Genomic DNA, 22298 nt, shown 5'->3' with positions numbered 1-22298 from the left:
TTGAGAGTTCCATCCTAGAAAACTCAATCAATTTCTAATTGCATTCTTATGGAAAAAGAATTTCACAGAAATCCTCCCAAGGTGAATGGGTATTGGATACAAACTTCTGGGTGTCTGTTACTTCTGCATTTTTAGTATCTGTCAGCACTTTGAACCTGAAATTACAGGAAGTTTCCAACTTCCTAAATGTTGCTAATGGATTTTATATAAACTCAGTACCACTTTCATGGATTAAGCAGTTTACACACAGTTCTTCAGAGTCTTAAAGGAGGTGAAAACTGAAAAAGGATGTTTGGAGACCAGCTGTGTGTTTTTTCCCCAACTTCAGTGGTACTTAAGAACACCACAGGCAGGCAGGACAAGGAGCTGTTTCCATTCACCTTTGTGAAAGAGGCAAACAACAACAAATAATCTTGCAATGAAACAAGTGACTTGTTTACAGCAGCATTAAACCCAATGCTGTTCATACAATATAACCATGAGATTTCAGGGTACTCAGACCAGTGAGAAGCTGCACTTCATTACAGAGCTGGAAGAAAAAAAAGACAAAGAAGCCTCTGCAATCCCCATCCATCCCATTCTTCTTTCAGATCAAGGAACATCTGAGTCGAAGCAGAGATATGTTTACATTTTCAAACATCCTTTGTGAAGTGACATTTATTAACAAGCTTGGCACAGAGAAACTCACTGGGAGAAGACACTGACAACACCTCATTTTCCCAGTGTCTCACTAATGACACTGACACTGAGTGAATTCTCACTGCTTACAGAGTCAGAAATAAAATATGCACTGAACAGAATCATGGAGGTCAATAATGCAAATTGGGAGATCAGAAAATGGCTGATTAAATTATACCTCACAGAGTATGTTTTGTAAGGATTATTCCTTCCCTTCTTCCCTCCCCCTGATCTGTAACATTTTGCAGTTTGTGAGCAGGCTTGGCTTAGCTTCTGGTACTGTACAAATCCACATCTTCTGGGCTGGACTGTCCATGGTCCATAAGTTTTGGATCAGGCTTAAATTTTGGCGTCTTTGCTGTTCCTGTGAGATGTTAAAGAAACATAATTAAAAATATATACATATATTTGAGCTGAAGGAAAAAAAAGCTTTGTGACACATTTTGAGAATTTCTGTATTATCAAACACTTGCAAAAGCAAAATCTGCCTGTTTTAGTTCAAACTGAGGACAAGGAAAAAGGGTTGGAATCCTGAGCACACAGGAATTCCTCCCCCTCTCCAATACCCCTTCCTGAACACAGCAAAGTGAGGGAGGAAAAAGTGCTGCTCTCCCTACACATGGAAAGGAAGGGAGAGTTTGAGGCATGGACAAAAAACTCCAGTCCTTCTTGCCCCACTGCTCCCAGGAGCAGAGCTGTCTCCCAAAATCCAGCTGGGATCTTCCCTGGAGCTGCTGCCAGATGGTAAGAATTCCAAATGGAGACAAACACTCCTACCTACTTCACTTCATCACTTCCAAACACCTCCAACTAAATTTACTTGGAGCATGGAGCCCTTTCCCTCAGTGATAATGCACAGCCTGACATATTTAATGACACTGCCATTCCAGAGGATCAGAGGGAATCCAAAGGCAGGTTTTCCAGGGCTGTGCCTCCTGCTCCTGGTCTGCTCCTTTCCAGCTACACCACTTGTTTGACAAAGGGTGCTCTGCTCTCCTGAAAGCTTTGCCCCATTTGGACTGGAGAAAAGAAACACCTCTGGCAACACAGATTTATTTAGGGCATGGATATTTTTGGCTGTATTAGGGACATGAACTAATTGCACCTGTGAAAGCAAAGACAGAAGAGATCTGTGTACACAAAAAAATTAAAGACAGTCTGGCCTGGAGCAAATGTAAAACCAGACCAAAGCATTGCACAAACTAAATCAGGAAAAATACAGGTGCAAGGCAAAGATGTGAATGTACAGTAAAGGGAAAACATATTTAAAATCCCATTCAAATACATTCTGCTTGTTTTCCAGGAGAAAAAAAGCTTTGGTAAAGAACACAACAAAGAGAAGGAAGAAGGTGTCAGCAACCAACAAAATTCAGACACTGCCCTTACAAAAGGTAACAATGTTTTAAAACAAATTTAGTTCTTAACAGGTACTTCCACTATATTCTGTAACCAACTGGACTATCCAACATTTCTGTGTTAAATAGGCTGTTACATGATCTAATTGATTATCTCAACTACTTAAGATGCACAAACAACCATCACAGAAAGCCTTCAAAATAAAATTCAATGCTTCACTTCTCAATTACACATTCCTGTTTTCCATTCCACTGTGTATCATCTCTGGATTGCTGCCAAAGGCTAAAAGTCAAGAAATTAATTTGAGACTTCAACCTTCTAATTATGATCCAAATTAAAACCTTTTTGTGTGTTTTGCATTGGAATTAGTCCCTGTTTTGGCCTACAAAACAACCTGGTTTGCATTAATGTCAGTTCCCAGATATCACTGGGAGAGAGCAGCAAATACACAAGAATTCTGATCCTGTGACAGGGTCCACAGTGAGGAAATGATCCCCTCCCTGAGGCTCTGAAACATCCACAGTGAGGAAATGATCCCCTCCCTGAGGCTCTGAAACATCCACAGTGAGGAAATGATCCCCTCCCTGAGGCTCTGAAACATCCACAGTGAGGAAATGATCCCCTCCCTGAGGCTCTGAAATATCCAGTGAGGAAATGATCCCCTCCCTGAGGCTCTGAAATATCCAGTGAGGAAATGATCCCCTCCCTGAGGCTCTGAAATATCCAGTGAGGAAATGATCCCTTCCCTGAGGCTCTGAAACATCCACAGTGAACAAATGATCCCCTCCCTGAGGCTCTGAAATATGTATTAAATGAGACTGTGTGCAATGCACTCTCAAGAACAATGTGCAGTGACAGTCTGCTCCATGTTAGAAGAGGAGTAAATACAAAATTAAGTCAACTAATTGGATTTGCAAGTTGCCCTGAGATTACACTTCAAACATTTAATTCACCTGATGAAGGCACTGGATCTTTACCACTCCAAGACTCTACTGGAGAAGGTTCTGTTCTGTTAAATGATCTTGACTCAACAGCAGACTCGGGGCTGGCACTAGAAATTCCCTTCTTCTTCTTATCTTCTTGTGTGGTTGGTTTTGACTCTGGCTGCAGCTGTGAACCAAACAGCAATAAAGGAAAGCACGTGGGTTTATGCTGAATACATTATTGCCAAATCAAGCTTTCAATCTGGAAGCTTATCTTTTATGCAATTATGTTCAGATACATCATACAATGACACTCAACTAGTCAGCTGCACACAAGGAACACAGCTGGGAAAAAATGAAGTGCATGCAAGAACCCCACAGATCACACAGAATAACTTCATTATCCTGTGTAAGAATATATTCAGTCTGATACTGAAATATAACACAGATTTCAGTCTCAGTGTTTTCACCTGAGACTTTCAAAGTAATTCACAAGTTAATTCACAGACCAGGAACCTCAAGCCTTACACAGGGTTGAAACTGCACTGATGTTTTACAGAACACTTTCTAGTTAGCAGAAGATGGAAAGATAAACCATGGTAACACCCTAGTCATGAAATATAATATGTCTGGGAAGAGGCTTCACTCAGCAAAAAAATGAAGTTAGCAGGAACTGTCTGTACCACATCAATTCTTGTTCCACTACCAGTTTACTGACAATGATCTGAATGGCATTTTCAAAATTCAGGATTCCATCTGTGCCCCTCAGAGGAAACAAAAGGTGAGGACTATCAATGAGCACTGCACATTTAAAGCAAAATTCTTCCAAATTGTCATATAACTGAGCAGCTTTCATTTCCTTTGAAAAGAGAAAAAAAATCATGTGCAAAGCTGAAATTTTCCTCAGGGAATTTCTGTTTTTGTCAAGGGTTTATAAATTTCCACTTGAGAAAAAACCCTTTCAGGCTGCAGAAAAAACATATTTAATTGTGGGACTGCTAACCCAAATTCCATGTGGAAGTTACAGGAGGTTAATGTTCCCTTCCAGTTATGCTGGCAGGGCCTCAGCTGGTTTACTGTGACCTGTTTTGACCACTCCACTTAAAAGCACAAACAACACAAACCACACACAAAATCCCTTAGAAACACAAAAAGCAGAGAAAATTCAGAGGAGAACAAGAATTATGCCAGAGTTAGAAAGGCTGCACTGCAAGAAAAGATAATGGAGAAGAGAATGCCAAAAACCAGGACAAATTTTCCCTATGTAACAGGTCAATATAAAGAGGTTACTGACCATTTACTCACTATGGCTGTAATGAGGACAGGACAAGGGAAAAAATAGATCAGATATGGACAGTTTATACCACAGGGTAACTGAAACAGATTTCCTAGAGGAATAAGCCAGTCATACCTACTGTAATTCTGAGTGTCTTTATCTTAAATTCAGGGGGCTGCTTTGGGCCAAAGCTTGACTCAGAATGGATTCTTTATGGGAAGATAAAAAATGAGCTGTAAGAGAAATTGTCTTGTGCATCTTGCAGGTGTTGTGGGACTGCACAAGGGATCTCAGTGTCTACTGGTCTGAAAGGTGTAACAGCAATTAAACACTGCAGTGACAAAATATCCAGTGGGGTTTGGGGCTCAACAACCAGTGGTCCTGGACAGTCAGCAGGAGAGTCCTGACCCTCCTGACTGAGCTCTGCCCCCCTGAGTGCAGGAGTTACCAGGACTGCACAAGTCCTACCTTGGGGACAGGATCCTGTTGTGCCCAGAGTGACCTCACAGCCTCATAGGCCTCTCGACTCGCACAAAGCAGCTTCTTCCCTGTGACCTGTTGTTTTAGAAAAACAGTTTTACAACGAAGACACGCAGGCCATTCAAGTGAAACTCAACACATTTGCATGAGAACAGGAGAACACGCCCAGACATTTGAGTCATCTTTTCAAGATCTAGTCCGTATTTCTCTTGCATCAGCAAAGCCTCACTAATGTTTAAACTGGTATTAGAAATCCACAGGTAACATTCCCATGGTAAATTCACCTACTCCAAACGAAATCCAAACCTGACCAGCAAATGGTGTTCTGGCAGCCTTGGCACAACAGACTGGAACACCAGTTCTGAAGGATCCCAACCTGCCTCACTACTGTGGAAATGATCAAACACAGAAAAGGAAAAAGCCCCACGAGACAACGTGACCCAGTTTTTTTTCAATCAGATTTCAGGATTATGTTTCACAAATCTGTCACCATTTAATTAAAAGATTGGCAAGTCCTAGAACCAAAAATGACAAACTGAAGTTTCCTGTCTCGTCAATTTAACCCAGAAGTGAAGTTTTGGAATTATAAATTCAGAATTTATCAAGGAACTACAAACAATTCTCAGGAAGCAGTATGTGCTTTTCTAAATAAGGAAATACTGGAAGACTTTTCAATTCACTTCTTGTGGAGAAAAGTACTGGGTGCAAACAATTCTTGCATACAAAATATTAAGGATGGTTCTGCTTTCCTACATGAACAGCTGAGACCCAATCAGGCAGACAATGGCAAGATGACAGTAACTGGAAAACAAGGAATTCTGACCGGAGATGTAATTGTGCAGCATCTCAAACTGCATCTCTATCAAGTTCAGCAAGGCTTTTTTTATTTATTTCAGCAGATAAAATATTCTTAATTTTTTGAGAAATGAGGGTTAAAAATAGAGAGGCTGCACTTTTAAGTTCAGTTCTTTCATTAATTTTTATAGCTGAGCAATTAATACTTGTGATGCACTATGTTTTAATAAAGATGCATTTGAATTCTGACTCTCAACCCCATAATGCTTAAATCAAGTGAAATGGGACTGCTATGCCTCAATTCACTGTTAATTCAATATTAAAACACAACCAAACTTACCTTAGCAATGACCACTGACTGAGCTGGGTAACAAACAGAAAACCCTACAGTGGTGAGGCCCAATGGATAAACAATTTTCTTAAATCTGGAACCTGTATAGAGCCAAATATATTGAATAATTAGACAATAACGAAATATGAAACTGAGTGGTTGTAGCAATTTACACACAGTTGTTACCACAGACACATTGCAGGAGACACTGACATTCTGAAATAATCCCAGACTAGGCTTTCCAAACTGTGAAAAATGAGCACAACTGTGTGCTCAGTCTGTCTAATCCTGCTCTGTCAGCTCCTACAAGCTCCTTCAATATTTCCTTCAAGAAGTATTGAATTGTGCTGCTTCAACTTACCAGGAAGGATGTTTTTAATACAAGTTGCAGAGGTTTTTACCAATGTTTCAGAAAAATCTCCTGAGCATTAAACTATTACATGCTCCATATCCATGGCAACAATAATGACAAGAAGCAAAGCCCCACCTTTTCTGGCCAGAGCTGCCCCAGCCAGGCCTGACACCGCAATGACACCGACCTTGGGCAGGAACTCTGGGGGGGGGCTCTTCAGGTACACATAAGCATCTTAGGATGGAGAAAAAAATAAAGAAATGCTGCAATTTAGTTGAAATCTTTTTATCTCCTACTTAAGAAATAAAGATGAAAGTAAAAATATGAATATCCAGAACTGCAAATAGTCCATTACTGCATTTTTTCCATGAATGAGAATGTGCATTTTCCAGAGGCACGTCAGACAGAACCAGAATCACAGCCTCAAAACACAGCAAACTTCATCATTTTTCTTCATAGATACCTCTTTTCATTTGCAAAATGTTAGTCTTTGATAAAGAAAAAGGGAAGCTTAGTTTTATTTTAATTTTACTGTGAGTTAATGCAGATGAAATGAGAGAGATGTGACTCGTTTACCTTTTCCGAACTGAATTGAATCCATTATTCCATTTTTAACAAAGACAAAAGCACCCTAAAAAAAAGCAACAAACAAAAAGTAAAATCTCTGCAAAAGTGAATGTTTAGATATGGCTCAGCACAATGAGGCAAAGAAATGTTGTGTATCTTAGAAGAAAACCCAAACCAGATCAGTGACCTACAGAGGCTGTGCAGAGATCTACCCCCATTGTGACAAACATTTATGCTTTTAAAACTTCCAGTGACAGTTTATTTAAAATAAAAAATCTCTTTAATGTAAGCTGATGTTCAAAACTGACATCTCAGGAACAAAACTAGAGCAGGAAAACATCTGGACACCGACTTTAAAGCATAAGAAAACTCAACTATAAAATACACTCTTCTCACTAGAGAGGCTTTCCCAGGAACACTGACTGTGCCTTTCAGTCTGTAAAAGCAACAGGGAATTTGTACCACCAGAGGTCACTGCTACTCAGTGTCGGGATCCCACTCGGTGATTAAAGGTATGAGAAGTTTGATGCCAATTCATAACCAGATTATTTCAGTCATGCAGTCACTGACACGATTTTCACAGAGCAGTGGAATCAAAATTTACAGAAAATACAGGAAGACGTTTTGATTTATTTGCTTTTTATTAGAGTGAAATTTGTAAGAACAAAATGCAAGCATGAAATCTGCTCTCAACAACAGGCAGGGTGAAGCTGCCATTTACCAGGGACAGTGACAGGTACCCCAGTCCTGCATCCTGAACAGGCAGCAGGAGCTGGGAGGCGTTTTGGGTGACTGGTTTAACAGCCTCCTCCTTTGGGGGTGCACTCACTTTGTCTTCCCCAAGTACCTAAATCAGGTCTTTTAACCTGCCCTTTGGAAGCACCTGGAATTTCAGACTCCTAAATGCTCCCAAATTCTGCCAGCAGGAATTTACCTGCTCCTGCTGTAGAAAAATGGCTCATTTTTCCATCCTAAGTTATTAGTCTATGCTGAGACAAGGAGCTGCAAAAAGCCCCTCCAGGGTGAACTGAGCTGTTTTTGCAGTGGTTTAGTGCCTGATCTGAGGGAGGTCTGGGGGCAGGTGGTGTGGTGGGATGGCTTTTAGGTTGTGCTGGCCAAAAAGAAGAGGGCACAGCTCGCAGGTGTCACACACAAAGTATTTTATTACATCACTCCATGAAGAAAAAGAAAAGAAAAAAGCAAGCAAGAAAGAAAAAGAAAAGATACTCTTTAACTACAAGTTACACAATATATATTGTAAAATCCCACTCATAGCCAAGTTCTATAGGTTGTATCACAGTGTCTATAAACCTTATTACAACTTCTAATTGGATGGCACTTTTTGCCCAGATGTTCTTTGTTGTGTGAAAATTTATCTCCAACATTCTTCTTCTCATGCCTGCTTCTCTCAAATCCTTCTTATCTCATTTTGGTTTTGCTACCCTGCTGGTTCTTCTCACAGGACTAATTAAGTTTCAGTATTCTCATCTCTGTACCAAAAAGTAGTAGCTACTACCAGGCCTAGCCTGCAACCTCAAAACCTTTCCTACCTCAAAAAGCCTTTTTTATCCTCACACAGGTGTTTCTTACCTGGCACCACCAGAAGTAGGTCTGTCTCAGGGAGCAGAGCTGTCTCTGCAGCCGCCCAGGCTGCTCCTCGACGTACCTGGAGGTCACAGGAGGGGCACTGTACACTGGGAGCTGGAAACAAAAGCAGGGAGAGGGTCCTGTGTTCTCATCACTGACAAGTTTCCAGGCCTGCAAAGCCCTCAGGGTTCCCACCACAGCAAACAAAGCCTCACACAGCAGGATGACCTTCTGGAGTTACAAACTGACTCTGCACAAGTGTGAGCTCATGTTAATTCATTACAGATGAAAACTGGAACCATTGTATAGGTTCTGAGAACTGGAGTTACTGAGCATGGCCAAATATCTTACCCTCAGCAAAGGCAGGAGCAAGAAGTGACCCTTCCCCTGGACTCTGCCTTGGGGAGGCCACACCTTGAGTGTTGTGTTCAGTTCTGGGCCCCTCAGGTCAGGAAAGAGATTGAGGGGCTGGAGCGGGGCCAGAGAAGAGCAAGGAGGCTGGAGAAGGGACTGGGTGTGGCACTGAGTGTCCTCTGAAACACCTCCAGGGACAGAGAAGCCACCATGTCTTGATCCAACCCTACTGTGATTACCAGCCCAGGGCACTCTGTGCCCTGGGCTGGTAATCACAGTGGGGTTGGATCAAGGGTTGGGTTTGATAATCTCAGAGGTCTCTTCCAACCCAAGGACACTTCCAACCCAAGTGAGAAGAGAAGAGCAACGAGGCTGGAGAAGGGACTGGAGCACAAGTGCTGTGGGGAGAGGCTGAGGGAGCTGGGGGTGTTTAGCCTGGAGAAGAGGAGGCTCAGAGGTGACCTCAGCACTGTCTGGAACTCCCTGAAGGGAAGTTCTGGCCAGGTGGGGGTTGGTCTCTTCTCCCAGGCACTCAGCAATAGGACAAGGGGGCACGATGGGCTCAAGCTCTGCCAGGGGAAATTGAAGTTGGAGAGCAGAAAAAAATTCTTTGCAGAGAGAGTGCTCAGGGATTGGAATGGGCTGCCCAGAGAGGGGGTGGATTCCCCATCCCTGGAGGTTTTCCAGCTGAGCTTGGCTGTGGCACTGAGTGCCATGATCTGGTAAAGGGACTGGAGTTGGACCAAGGGTTGGACTTGATGATCTCAGAGGTCTTTTCCAACCCAATCCATTCTATGATTCTGTGATTCTAAGAACAGTTGGAAGATGCATGTCTGTATTACCAGAAACTGCACAGTAGAAAAAGACTTTCCTGGCTTCAGTCTGGGTATATTATAATAATAAAATCAAGATAAAACTTTACTAATTTATTATTGCTATACTTCATGTTTCATTTGAGCTGCAGTGGTCAGTTATTTTATCATCATGTTTCTTTGCTATGTATTTTATTTTCTGGGAATTACAATTCAATGGAAGGAGATGGCATTGTGCAGATTTTTCTAGCATTGTCTTAAAGCCCAACAAACAGTGAGATTCATACCTGATGTGGCTTCACCAGCTGAGTTTTTGATTCCTTTTCTGTTGCTGCATAGACAGTAACACATATGAAAGGCAGCCCAGAAGAAAGAGCAGCCAACTTTGCCACCTGGGACAGACAGATGGGAAAAGGGAGTCTTAATGCAGACAGAAAAATTCCTCTTGGGCCTGAGCAAACACGGGATCAAACAAGTCACTATTAAAACCTTTTCTAAACATTATGGCTTTTAAGAACCTCTTCTGACTTATACAAAGATTTTCTCTAATTACAGAGGTAAAGAAAAAGCTCAAGTTCAGTGGCAACAGTTGTGTTTAAATAGCAGGAATAATTCTGTGTTCAAAGCCAACTGATTCTCCCACCACCCCTTAAGGAAAATTAAGTTCTAATCCATTCACCATGAAGGGATTCCAAGTCAACTCTCCCAGCACCCAGAGCCCCAGGAGACAGAGACAGGTGAGGGAGGAGGGGGATAATCAAGTCCCAATTAACACAGTAATTGTCTTTCTGATAGTGTTCCTGGGAGCAAAATACCACAGTCTGAGCTATGGAAGATTTTCTATAAAGAATCCAGAAAGGGATGTCTGTCATAACAGAATGTACTGTAACAGTCATGTATTATTGAAGAATTATTGCAGAAAACCTGTAATAATTCAGATTATTTCAGTCCAGGATGCTACCAGGACAACATCAGTTTTCAGGAGCTGTAAGAAGGAAAACTGAATTTAAAAGTGAGAAAGCATGAAAAAGGTGTATTGTTCAACTGTAAAAAATTAATATATTTTTAGAAGTAACAACAGAGTTTGCTGCTAAGTATAAAAGGGACAGCTACACTGGGAATGGTGAACGTGGCCCAGCTCCTGACTGACAGTAACTGCTTTACTTTTGGATCCCTGCAGACAAATACAGAAATGTTTGAAGCTGTTTGCACAGACAGTCTAAGAAGGCTTCACTCTTTTCTACTGAAATCACAAAGGAACAGAGAGAAAGAAAAGCAACATCCCCATGGCTGCACTGAGTGGAGCTGTTCATCCTGTTCCTCACCTCAGCATCAGGTGCACTAAAAAGACCTCACTTAGCCAAGTTGTTTCTGGTATTTTATTAAAAATTACTTAAAAGGCTCTCTGTATTAAACATGAAAAACCATAAACTGTTTAGCTAAAGAAATCAAAAGGTATTTTACCTATGAAATCATCTACAGAAGTTCCTGGGAATTAAGGAATGGCAGGGTCATATTGTTGTACCAAAGACAGGAAAGCAGCACAGAGAACATCATTTCCAGCAACCTGGAGCTGTGAAACCCCCTGGAATTTCATGGTCAGCCAGGAGAACAATTCCACAACATCAGCTGATAACTGATTTAAAAACAAATTAAAATCTTCTCTTTTAATGGGCTGAGGAAACAGCTGCAGCTACAGAAGCCACGAGCCCAGCTGATGTCTCTGGAGATGGAGAATTACACACACTGTGAATTTCCAGCTGGAATGTTCTGGGTGGAGGGCAGGAGTTCCAATACTCCCTCTATCACCACTGCCCTGCTCCTGACATTGCAACACTGACAACCAGAAGGGTTTTGTTTTTCCAGGCATAAAAACCACCCCAAAGACCAACAGCCATGGTGTTGTTTGTGATGAGAAGACTGAACAGCAATTTATTTGCTGCAGAAATGTCTTACATGCTCTCCAGCAGCAAATTGTCACAGCTACACCTCTTAGTACTTTACTAGAGTAAAACTAATCAAAATTGGACATGAAAAGTGTCAAATGTACCTGGGGAACTTTGGCTTTAAGTCTTTGCATTTCAAACAATCTGCTTCAAAGTGCTGGAATCTTATCAAGTATCAAAAGTACAGGTTCTATTAAAAAAAAAAATTTAAAAAGCTGCATCACTACAAAGAATTCACTGACTTCCACTCCAAAGATCCAGAGTACAAACTAAACCATAATAGACCCATATTGTTAATTTATGCTAATCTCCAAGACATTGTTTCCCACTGACACTAAATTATGTGTACTTGCTTCAAGAACTGGAGCACGAGGCAGGAAACTTGTCCTAAAGGCAGAACAGCTTCAAAATAACAAAGGCAATCAAAGCAGTGGAAGAATATGAAAGAATCTGATGTATTTATACTTGAAAACACACAAATTCTCTATCACAAAATGGGAACCTACTGGCCAGATAAAATAAGATTAAAACTTCACTTCTATCTCATATCCCATTTTCCATGGAAATGCTAATTAAACAGTCACAGGTTTGTGGTTTTCTCCTGCCACTCAGATGTCTTGAGGTGGATCACAAAACATCTCCCATCCTTTTGGTTTATTTTTCCCAGAAGTTACAGGAGACATGACAACTGCCCAAAAGCTTTTAGGCCACATCCAGTACCCTAATTTGGGTATTTATAAATCTCTAATGACAACTACCAGAAAACCACAGACATGTGGAGCTTCAGCTCAACTCACTGACACTCCACCGATTTGTTTTAATCTTTGTCTGCCACATGGTGACCCAAAGAGTGAAAAGCCATTAATTTTACATGGTACATAATAAAGAACATACATAAAGTTGGGTCACTAAAGGTACCAAATCATTCAGATCTGAACTGTAACAGTTCAAGATCACCCAACCAGACAGCAAAGCCAAACACAGATTCTCTTTCCACAATAAACCAAGACAAAACCCTTCATTTTCATTTCTCTGGCTTCCCTCACTTGCACCATCCTTTTCTTTACAGATATAAACACTTTCAACGTCCAGAAAAACTAAACACGTGCGAACAACCTGGAGCTCTGCACACCTGTCTGAGGTGGCAGCGCCGAGATCTCCTCACGCAGTTTCCCTTACGGACACCACAGATGTGCTCACAGACACCACATGAGCTGCACAGCCGGAGATATTTGGGTACTCGGGACCCTGTTAGTTTGCTCAGGGTGGTTTCCCAGCCCTGTCTCAGTGCCCGGCACCGCCAGCCCTGCCCGGGGCACTGCGGGGCTCTCCCTCCACACGCGGCTCTCCGGGAGGCGCTGGGGGAGCTCCAGGAGCTGCGAGCGGCTCACAACCACCAGAAAATAAACACTTATTTTATTCCCTGGTGCACAGTTTAACCACCCGCTGAACCTTCCCACCTTTACCACCACAGAGCGCTGTCGCTGGCCCGCGGGGAGGGATCGCGGGGGTCAGTCCCGGGGTCTGAGCCGGAGGTCGGTCCCGTAGGTCTCTCCAGGGGTCAGTCCTGGAGGTCCCTCCCGGGGTCTCTCCCGGGGTCAGTCCCGTGGGCCGGTCCCGGGGTCCCTCCCGGGGTCTGGGCCGGGGGTCAGTCCCCGGGTCTCTTCCGAGGTCTCTCCCAGGGGTCAGACACGGGGTCAGTCCCGTGGGTCCCTCCCGGGGTCCCCCCCGGAGTCGGGGCCAGGGATCCCTCCCGGGGGTCAGTCCTAGGGGTCAGTCCCGGGGGTCAGTCCTAAGGGTCAGTCCCGGGGGTCCCTCCCGATGTCGGGGCCGGGCGCTCCGAGGGCCGCGGGCAGGGCGGGCACTCACCTTGTCCGCCATGCTGGGCTGGGCAGGGCCCGTACGGCGAGCGGGAAGGGCCGCGCCGGGCGGGGCTGAGCGAGCGACGGGAGCGCGTTCGGCCAGAGCCGGATCGCCTGAGGGAGGGGCGGGAGCGCCCTCGGGGAGCGGGGATCGCCCTCAGGGCACAGGGATCGCCCTCAGGGAACAAGGATTGCCCTCAGGGGCACAGGGATCGCCCTCAGGGGCACAGGGATCGCCCTCAGGGGAGCAGGGATCGCCCTCAGGGAACAAGGATTGCCCTCAGGGAACAAGGATTGCCCTCAGGGGGCAGGAATCGCCTTCAGAGGAACAGGGATAGCCCTCAGGGGAACAGGGATTGTCCTCAGGGGAAGAGGGAACGACCTTGGGGAACCTGGAATGACCTTAGGGCACAGGGAACGACCTCAGCCAGGACAAGGATCCCCCTCAGGGGAGCAGGGATCGCCCTCAGGGCACAGGAATTGCCCTCAGCAAGGATGGGATGCCCCTCAGGGAACAGGGATTGTTCTCATGGAACAAGGATTGCCCTAATGGGCACAGGGATTGCCCTCAGGGAACAGGGATCCCCCTCAGGGCACAGGGATCCCCCTCAGGGCACAGGGATCCCCCTCAGGGCACAGGGATCGCCCTCAGGGAACAGGGATCCCCCTCAGGGCACAGGGATCCCCCTCAGGGCACAGGGATTGCCCTCAGGGAACAGGGATTGCCCTCAGGGAACAGGGATCCCCCTCAGGGAACAGGGATCACCCGCAGGACACAGGGATCCCCCTCAGGGCACAGGGATTGCCCTCAGGGCACAGGGATCCCCCTCAGGGCACAGGGATCCCCCTCAGGGCACAGGGATCGCCCTCAGCTGGGATCACACATAAACCCCCATAAACACACAATCTAAGTGCAGATAATTTGTTTATTGAGGTCCAAATTTACAACTGAAGTTTACAACTTTTTTTTTCCCCTCCCCAAACAAAAGCTTTGTTTGAATTTAGGAAGAATAAATTTTTTTCTTTCTTTTTTTTTTTAAATAATGTACAGACTATATCTCTTAAATAAGTTAATATCTTTGAAAAAAGAGCAATATGTTCCTTTTTTTTTTAATGTTGCAGTGCAACTTACAACTTACACGTCTGTGCAATGTACCATGAGGTATATGCCCAGTGAGCAACACACAGTGAAGTTTTCCATTCATAAATTTTCATTGTAGACACACAAAAAGTTAACAAGTTAATAATCTGTGATAGAAAAAACGCAGCCGGTTACAGTAATTCACACAGAACTCATCTGGAAAGAGGGAGAAAAGAAACCTAATGTTCATTGCCTATAGAAACTATTGGGTCATCTCTCAACATAGACAAGTATAAAATTAAAAATACTGTTGTGAAACTGAAGAAATACTGTATTATCCAGGGGTTGAAACCTCGTTTGAGCTGCATTAGCCTAAGCAGTTTGTTTCTCTCTGCAGGATTGGCCGGGAGATCAGCGGAGCGGCTGCCCAGGGGAGCGCCAAGCAAGGCGGGCGTAGAGAAAAGTTGCAGAATGTTCCAAACCTCCCAACTCCCACATCTTCCCTGCCCTGGACAGGGGGCTGCCATCACCTCTCAGTCCTGATTAGAAAAACAAGGCTGAAACATGGAAGATTTACTCGTTATTTGAAGCTTGACACTTCAAACTTCTCGAGATGGCTCTAAAATACTTATTTTTTTTCTTAATGACAGAAAACATGTATTTATTTAAGAAAGAGTCGTCCACAACGTAACTTTGTGATAAATAACAGTTCTGCCTCTAATACATATATACACACTGCTTGTAAACAAAAATGCCCACAGGTCATGGAGTCTCCATGATTTTTATACAAGGCGCTATAGATTTGTATTTTTATTTTTTTGTTATTGAAAACAGTCCTAGTGAAAGTTTGGTTTATAACCTCCTATTGCTACAGAAACAGTTAAGAATGTTTCTATTTACAAAGAAACAAAGACCATGGAGACCCCAGAGCGTTATTTGCTGAAGGTTTGGTCAGTGGGGTTTGCAGAGCACACGTGGGACAGGTTGAACACCAGCAGAACGAGAGTCCAGTGCTTTGGCATTTCAACCCCTGAATATACAAAGACATTACTACAGCCTACTCACAGTTGAATGCAAGTAAAGTGCAAGCCATAGTACAAGGGTGTCATACATTTCATACATGGAAGCGTTATCTAAAAAAGGCTCTATACAAGGTTTATTAGCTAGTTAGTAACCTAGACTGAAGTCACCTATGGCCCAGCAATTAATGGTCTTACAAGGATATTGTCTTTGTAATACAGTATGTGTCAAATGTAAAAAGTTTATTAGTACTAGTGCATTTCTCTTATATCCTAACCTGTTTGCTCATCAGATTTTTAAGCTGAAATCCTTGTTTCTCAGTAAAACAGAAGTCTTAACTGGTAACAGGGTCTTACTGGTATTTTGGCCAGTGAACATGGTTTGTTAAGACGTAGTTGCTTCGTGGTTGCTAGTGAAAAAATGCAGGATTAGTATGTGTGATGTGACATCCTTAGTTAATCTGCAGCATTCAGACAGACGCAGTTACTGTCAGTAGAAAGGTCTGTATTGATACCCTCACCGATGCCTGAGGATGAACAATATTCTGGGAATGTGAGGACAGAAGCTGGAGGGCTTAGCTGGTCAAACAGCAGGTTGTCGATGTATTTTATCATTTACACAACATTGCTTTCTTTCAAATACTGCTTATACAGTGGCATTAATGCATAAAGTGCCTAACTGTCCCTTCCAACACAGGTATGTGCTCAATAAAAATAAAGATTTACCTGCCTGGCCTGCATTAAGAGTGAATATGATTCTTTTCCTGAAGGCAGTATCTGTCTGAAATATTAAATACTTCTATTAAGAGTAGCTCCCAGTAGTATATCACCTATCTCAAAACCTGATAAAAGCTTAAACAATATTATTTCTAATCCTCCTCCTGAATGTGCAAGTGTGGTATAACCCGTAAAATGTAGAAACTAAGCTTTAAAAACCTGTTTCTTTGTCTATTGTTCTATCAAGAGTAGAGAGTTCCCTGCCTACACATTAGTGAGTGGAGCTGATGACAAACACAGCATTATGTTTGTATGTAGTGGGAAAAGCAAATAATTACAAACATCAACTAAGAAAATACAGCTTACTAGTTTTGGTTTCAAAGCCATGTATTTCCCAAACATCACCTGACAGAGCTCAGGGGTGATTGTCACATCTGTGCCCACTTAACACCCACTGAGAGCCTCAGCCACACGGTGTGAATTCCTATGGGACTGACTTCCTATGGAACAGGACATGGGGGACCTTCCTCGCAGCATTTTGCCTGAAAAACCTTCCCTGAGCCTCAGCTTTAATGAGGAAACATTCCAGAAGAAAAAGAGCTTTCTATTACTGCATATAAATTAATTACCTCATATTGCTTTTTCAGTATTTTCTGTTATTACCCATTTTGTCCTTGTGGTAAATAAACCTCATTTGGCAACAGGGAAGACAGTGTGTTGTCTGTAATGAGATTTTAGCTCAGTGGCCTAAGGCATGTGGTATGTGGAAAATCTACCATGGAAAACCCGTGCCCTTCTGTCTTCCCTGGAAACGCATCATTTCCCTTCTGTGAAAACTAAGGAGAAATTTAAATCCTTCATGAGGCCAAGTCACCACTTATTATTTCTCTAACATCACACTCCAGGAATCTGGGTGTACCATAAATAGGATTTTCAGGCTGAAGCCCAGTAATACAGACAGCCTGTGCTTCCTTAAGGAATCTCTCCAGGACTGGATCCAGACACAGTCAGGATCTCTTTGTGTTCCAGTCTGGGGACACCTGCCACGTGTGGCAGATGGGGCTGGTTTTGCTGATTTGCATTACTTGAGACCGAGAGGAATTTTTTTCATTCTCCTCAGATTCGTGTTAAGCTAAACAATTCCTACCAGATTGTTCATTTTTCTCCCAGAAGTCCCATTAACATTTCAAGTGAAGCCTTCTAAAGGTCACCAGCAGAATTCTACAAGTTTTGAGGAGGCTGAGCCCAGTAAAGTAACCCCTTCAGAGGTTCCTGTCCTGTCCTTCACAAGACCTTAGCCCAGAGGGAGCCTTCTGGCCTGCAGGGCTGTGGCTGCTGCAGAGTAAGAACAGAGTTAAGGGCTATGACACTGAGAAATTCTCTGCAACACTCATTTGTTTTCCTTGAAAAGAGCTAGTGGAGCACATTTCCAGCCTGGAGCTGACTATACAGACTGGTGAGAACCCTCTCCTCCTCCTTTGGTTCTTGCTCATAGCAATTACAGCAAGCTCAGGGAAGTTTTCACTTAAATTAAAGAAACTGAGAAAAATGTCTCAGTTTTCTCAGGAAGTGACTCTGAGAGAGCTACCAAGACACTCTCAGAGATCTGAGACATCACTGAATACAGAACAGTATAAAAAAGGAGGGCAATCAGTAGCTCAAGGGGAACGTTAAATCAGTTGCAATAAAAACCAGCCAGTAACAAAAGGACTCAGCTAGTGCAGTCTCAGGAGAGTCTGTGGGCTGAGACATTTTACCTGCAAGAATTCTGAATGAAGACACTGACTTTAATAAGATCCAGATCAATGCAACACATCCAAATAGTCTCCTTGTGCAGCTGTGCATTTTAAGAACCAAATTTTACCTGAGCATTCAGGCAGGAAATCTTGCAAATTAATAAATGTATTGTACTGGGATTGTTTATGTCCCTTGATGAGCTCAACAGCCAAGATTCGTTTTTTTCCTATTTAAGAACATGGGATCAAAACTACCACAACAATTCGAGCTGCTTTGTGCAGTGTGTTTAAGCACCTGTTGGTCCAGGAGAATTTAACATATTTTAATACAGAAGCAGGATTTTGTGCATGGATTTTTTAAGTACAGTGCCTGTATTGCCCTTTGCTTTGCAGTGATTTCAAAGATGATGAAGTTCCAAACAATTGTGCTACAATGACTTTGGACATTCCTTTCTGCAGTACAGCCAGACTGGCACCTACACCCAGAAGGAAGAAACTCTTGCTGGGAAGGGCAGGGCTGTAGGTTGGAGTTGGGTACATATGCAAGAAGTATGACAAGTTCTTGTGAAATGCCACCTGACGTTTGGGGAAGAATAAAGTCTTTTTATTGCTTAATTTCGCAATTAAATTTTGCTTGCTCTAAGGCACAAGCAATGCCAGATAAATCTTTCAGACTTCTCCCCCAGTTAATCTTAAGCCCATTAGAGGAAATTTCTCCAATGTATCTCATTTCACCTTATGAATCTCCTGGATAATTTATCTGGCCTGTTCAGTGCAAATCACATTTGCTGAGAGCTGCTCTCCAGGAGCAGAAGGTGGACTCACAATTCCCAGAATTTCAGAACGATGATCTCATGACACTGAAAGATTTTAAAGACAAGCTGAGCAGAACTATGAACTCTCAGCTATTTATCTCATCTACTCATATTTCAGAAATCTGTTTTAACCTGAAATTGAGATAATCTATTTTCCTTATTGTTTGTGTTATTTCTGAGAAATGTATCTTCCCAACTGTGTTTATAATTTTGAGCCATATCTATAAGGAGCATTTTGGAAGAGTCCTGTTTACTCAGGACTTCACTGAATATGCTCAGAGGACAATTGTCATTTCTGTCTTGAGTGACAATTCAGTGGCATTTGAAATCCTCTTGAAGAGTTATTCTAAAACAACATAGCTATTTCTATTATGAAAGCACAAACCATCTTTTGGGTTTGAAACAAAAGGCATATTTAAATTTCTTTAGGAATATAGAAAGTTCCATCTATTTAACTAATTCTGTGACCATCCATTAGTGCTTGCACATCCAGTATGAATTGGTTTCTGAATAGATTCTATAATGTATCCTGTTGCTTGCTGGGAATGAAGGGATGAAATTGAGACTGTAAAGAAGGAAGGAGTCAAGGGAAAGGTGGTTTTAATTTTGTCATTGTTTTGTCATTGTCTGTATTTTAAATTGTCAAAAAATGGATTTTCCCCAAGTCAGATTGGTTTTGCCCATGATAATCATTAGCAGGTGATCTCTGTCTCAACTCAGGACCTTTTCCATGACATTTTCCTCCCTGCCCTGTTGAGGAGTGGCACTGAGGGCACGTTGGTGAGCAGTCTGTGGCCAAGGTCAGCCCCCACAGCTGCCCTTTGGAGACAGAACTGAACACAGGACACCTTCACACAGTTCTGGCTCTGGGAATAATTAAATCTCTTCCTGAATACTGAGACCTCACTGAGATAACATTTGAAACTAAGTTCAATATTATATTAAATTGCATGGATTTTACAGTCCTTGATGTATGGGAGACAAATATGTTTATCTTATGAAAAGAGTTCTCAGAGAGTGTCTGTGTCAGTGAAATGACATCAGCTGTATCCACATCCCCCTTGTTCCACCTTTCAGAAATATTCTGGCAAGCAGAGTCAAAGAAAGCTGTGATGGTGTTTGAAATTTGTGTTCTGTAGCATTCAGAGTAATGATTTCCCCCCCCACAAGAATACAAATATTTTCTCCAAAATCTGATTCTTAGAAACCATTCTCACCCAGGCAAGGAAATGGAATACACCGTGTGACTTGTGTGTCTTCCCCAACCAATCCACACAGATTGGTTTTCAAATGATGCTTTGAATCACTTCACCCACGTGCTAATGTTCTGCTACCAGTTAAAATTATTGCCAGACATTACATAACTCTGAATAATTTACTCAGCTATAGATGTCAGTGTATCACAGAATGCAATTGATTGGTTCAGGAGGTTTTAAAACTTCCTTCTCAAGCTTCTTTTGAATTTTGTGACTCACAGTCATGTGTCACTTCAATTCACAGTGAAGAAATGATGAAAACCTGCAGCAGGTACCTTATTCAGCGCAGATGTTTTTTTCTTTCACCATGAAATACTTCAAATCCTATGAAAACCAGTGGAAGTTGCAGCATTAGTGAACAACCAACATTGTTCCACCCCTGTGCCTCACCTGCTTGCTCCTGTTGCCTCGTTTGAAAGGCAGGCACAGCATGTTACAAACACAGTATCTAATGGCATGTACAGTGCCCATAGGGCCAGACTGGGGTCTATTTGTTTGATGTACAGTGTACATTTTAAGGCACACTATAGGGATTGAGTTTATATTTTGATAACTCTGTCCTTTTATTTGCAAAGATGGTCACTACCTGGAAATGTTGCAAAAATAAACGTTCATCTCTAAGAGTGGCCAATGAATTTCTGTTTTCGTTTTTATATTTTTTCCTGCAAGAAAAAGGTGGGTGAAAATGTGAACTTTAGGGCATTTTAAAAGGAAATGTCAACTACCATGTTGCATTTTATATACATAGATATGTGTTCACAGATATCTAAATATATAAAATGATTGTAGGAGCTCATACTATAAGCTTAGTTTTAGTACAGTACTTTAAATATACCGGTATTTATTTTCAGTTACACTTCTGCACCACTTCTTCCTAATGCAGAGCTTGATAACAGCAAACAAAAAAACCCATTTAAAATATTATTGTCTTCTCATGCAATGTAGTAGGCATCCTGTGGCACTATTGTCTTACCCAAGTATTTACAGAACTGCTGAGCACGCTCTGGGCAGATGTGCCAGTGTGGCTGTCGGGGCACAGCAGCGCCTCAGACGGGTCCTGTCACACGTGGGTCTCGATGAAGGAGTGTGTGTGTGTCAGCATTGGTGCTGAGCTGCCCAGTTCAGAGGCTCCGTTTTGGGCTTTCCCAGCAGCACTGTACTCACAAATGTCCAGGAAAAACTCATAGTTCTTTAGTTTCCAATCTTTGAACTTCTTGGACGTTAAATTGGGCTCATCCAGAAGGCTGTTGATAACTGTGAGGTCCCCTTCCTTTGCCTGGCAAATTCCAGAAAGGTGTGTCAAAATTAAATCTGGTATTCCAGCACTTTATATCTTTTTTCACTTTAATGCAGAGTGCCAGGGACACTGCAATATTTTACCTAAACTCAGGAACTATTACAGCTTAAACTGTTTGGCAACTCAGTCCATGGCACCTGCTACACTGTGCCTATACAGAGTGCCAGATAATAATTCTTTTTTTCCTTAAGCTGGAACATGTTTGCTTTTAAGGATGTGTAGTTTCCTTGAAACTTAATTTTAAATCTACAAAAAAAAGGCTCATCCATGGAAAACATTATGATATTAAGGGCCTGGGGTGACAGGACAAGGGGGAATGGTTTCTCATTGCCAAGGGCAGGGTTGCGTGGGATATTGGGGGGAAATTCTTCCCTGTGAGGGTGGGCAGGCCCTGGCACAGGGTGCCCAGAGAAGCTGTGGCTGCCCCATCCCTGGAAGTGTCCAAGACCAGTCTGGACAGGGCTTGGAGCAACCTGGTCTGGTGGAAGGTGTCCCTGCCCATGGCAGGGAATAGAATGAGATGGTCTTTCAGGTCCCTCCCAACCCAGCCTGTGATCCCATGATTATTGGGTTATGCTCCTTATCACAAAGTCAATGATAAAGCCTTACTTTTAAAGTGCTCTTGAGAACTCTGATGTGGTGGAGCTTTTCATTGATAACGGGGTCGTTGCATCTCTTCACGAAGGACTTGCGGAACTCCTGCTTGGTGGAAGGACGCTGCTCCCCAAAGGCTGACAGGCTGGCCTCTTCCAGGGTCTTGTACAGCTCCTGCAGACCATCTGTGATTTCTTCAACTTCTTTTATGTTTTCTGAAAGACAAGAAAGAAACCTAACAACAAATCCAATTGTTCTGATGAAGTCTCCAGACCCAGCAGTTCTGCAATCTCTTGAATAAATCAACCCTATTACAGTTCCCTAGTGTTTGTTTTGATAAAACAAGAACATTTTGAGCATCCCAAGACTCTGCTCTTAGTGCTACATCCTGGAATTTCAAACATAAATTCCTGCGTAATGATGGATGAATTTGCCAACACCCAGCAGTTCAACCGCAAAGACCT

General features: G+C 42.8%; 2 protein-coding genes across 3 annotated transcripts in view; both read right to left on the bottom strand.

Annotated features, from left to right (window-relative positions):
- Positions 1-350: 350 nt before the first annotated feature.
- Positions 351-13368, bottom strand: APOOL (apolipoprotein O like). 2 transcript variants are annotated; one of them, XM_071569438.1, is made up of 10 exons: positions 13327-13358; positions 11562-11647; positions 9799-9903; positions 8349-8459; positions 6768-6822; positions 6327-6425; positions 5849-5940; positions 4702-4788; positions 2988-3144; positions 351-1042 (listed from the first exon to the last, which is right to left on the bottom strand). In XM_071569438.1, the coding sequence occupies exons 2-10, from the start codon at positions 11589-11591 to the stop codon at positions 945-947; spliced, it is 834 nt and encodes a 277-aa protein (XP_071425539.1). In that variant the 5' UTR covers positions 11592-11647; positions 13327-13358; the 3' UTR covers positions 351-944. The 2 variants fall into 2 exon arrangements, with proteins under 2 accessions (XP_071425539.1, XP_071425541.1); XM_071569440.1 differs by lacking the exon at positions 11562-11647 and having other exon boundaries at positions 13327-13368.
- Positions 13369-14240: 872 nt separating this feature from the next.
- The window catches only part of LOC139678559 (connector enhancer of kinase suppressor of ras 2-like), a 150676-nt gene continuing 142618 nt past the window's right edge, over positions 14241-22298 (bottom strand). The window contains exons 22-23 of the mRNA XM_071569454.1: positions 21850-22049; positions 14241-21219 (exon numbers count right to left, since the gene is read on the bottom strand). Of these exons, the coding sequence (XP_071425555.1) occupies positions 21004-21219; positions 21850-22049 (416 nt within the window). The 3' untranslated portion in view covers positions 14241-21003. The remainder of the gene's footprint in view (positions 21220-21849; positions 22050-22298) is intronic.

The sequence above is a fragment of the Pithys albifrons genome, chromosome 14 (assembly GCF_047495875.1).
Source record: "Pithys albifrons albifrons isolate INPA30051 chromosome 14, PitAlb_v1, whole genome shotgun sequence".
Taxonomy (NCBI): Eukaryota; Metazoa; Chordata; class Aves; order Passeriformes; family Thamnophilidae; genus Pithys; species Pithys albifrons.
The sequence above is the reverse complement of the archived record's forward strand: the minus strand, read 5'-3'. Positions and strand labels throughout refer to the sequence as shown.

Excerpts from the sequence above, each read along its gene's own strand:
- APOOL (XM_071569438.1), bottom strand. The coding sequence starts at position 11,591 with ATGCAAAGACTTAAAGCCAAAGTTCCCCAG. Across the intron at positions 6,823-8,348 it reads CCTACTTCTGGTGGTGCCAG|GGTGCTTTTGTCTTTGTTAA; the intron begins GTAAGAAACACC and ends GCTTTTTTTTAG. Across the intron at positions 1,043-2,987 it reads AGATCCAGTGCCTTCATCAG|GAACAGCAAAGACGCCAAAA; the intron begins GTGAATTAAATG and ends AACATCTCACAG.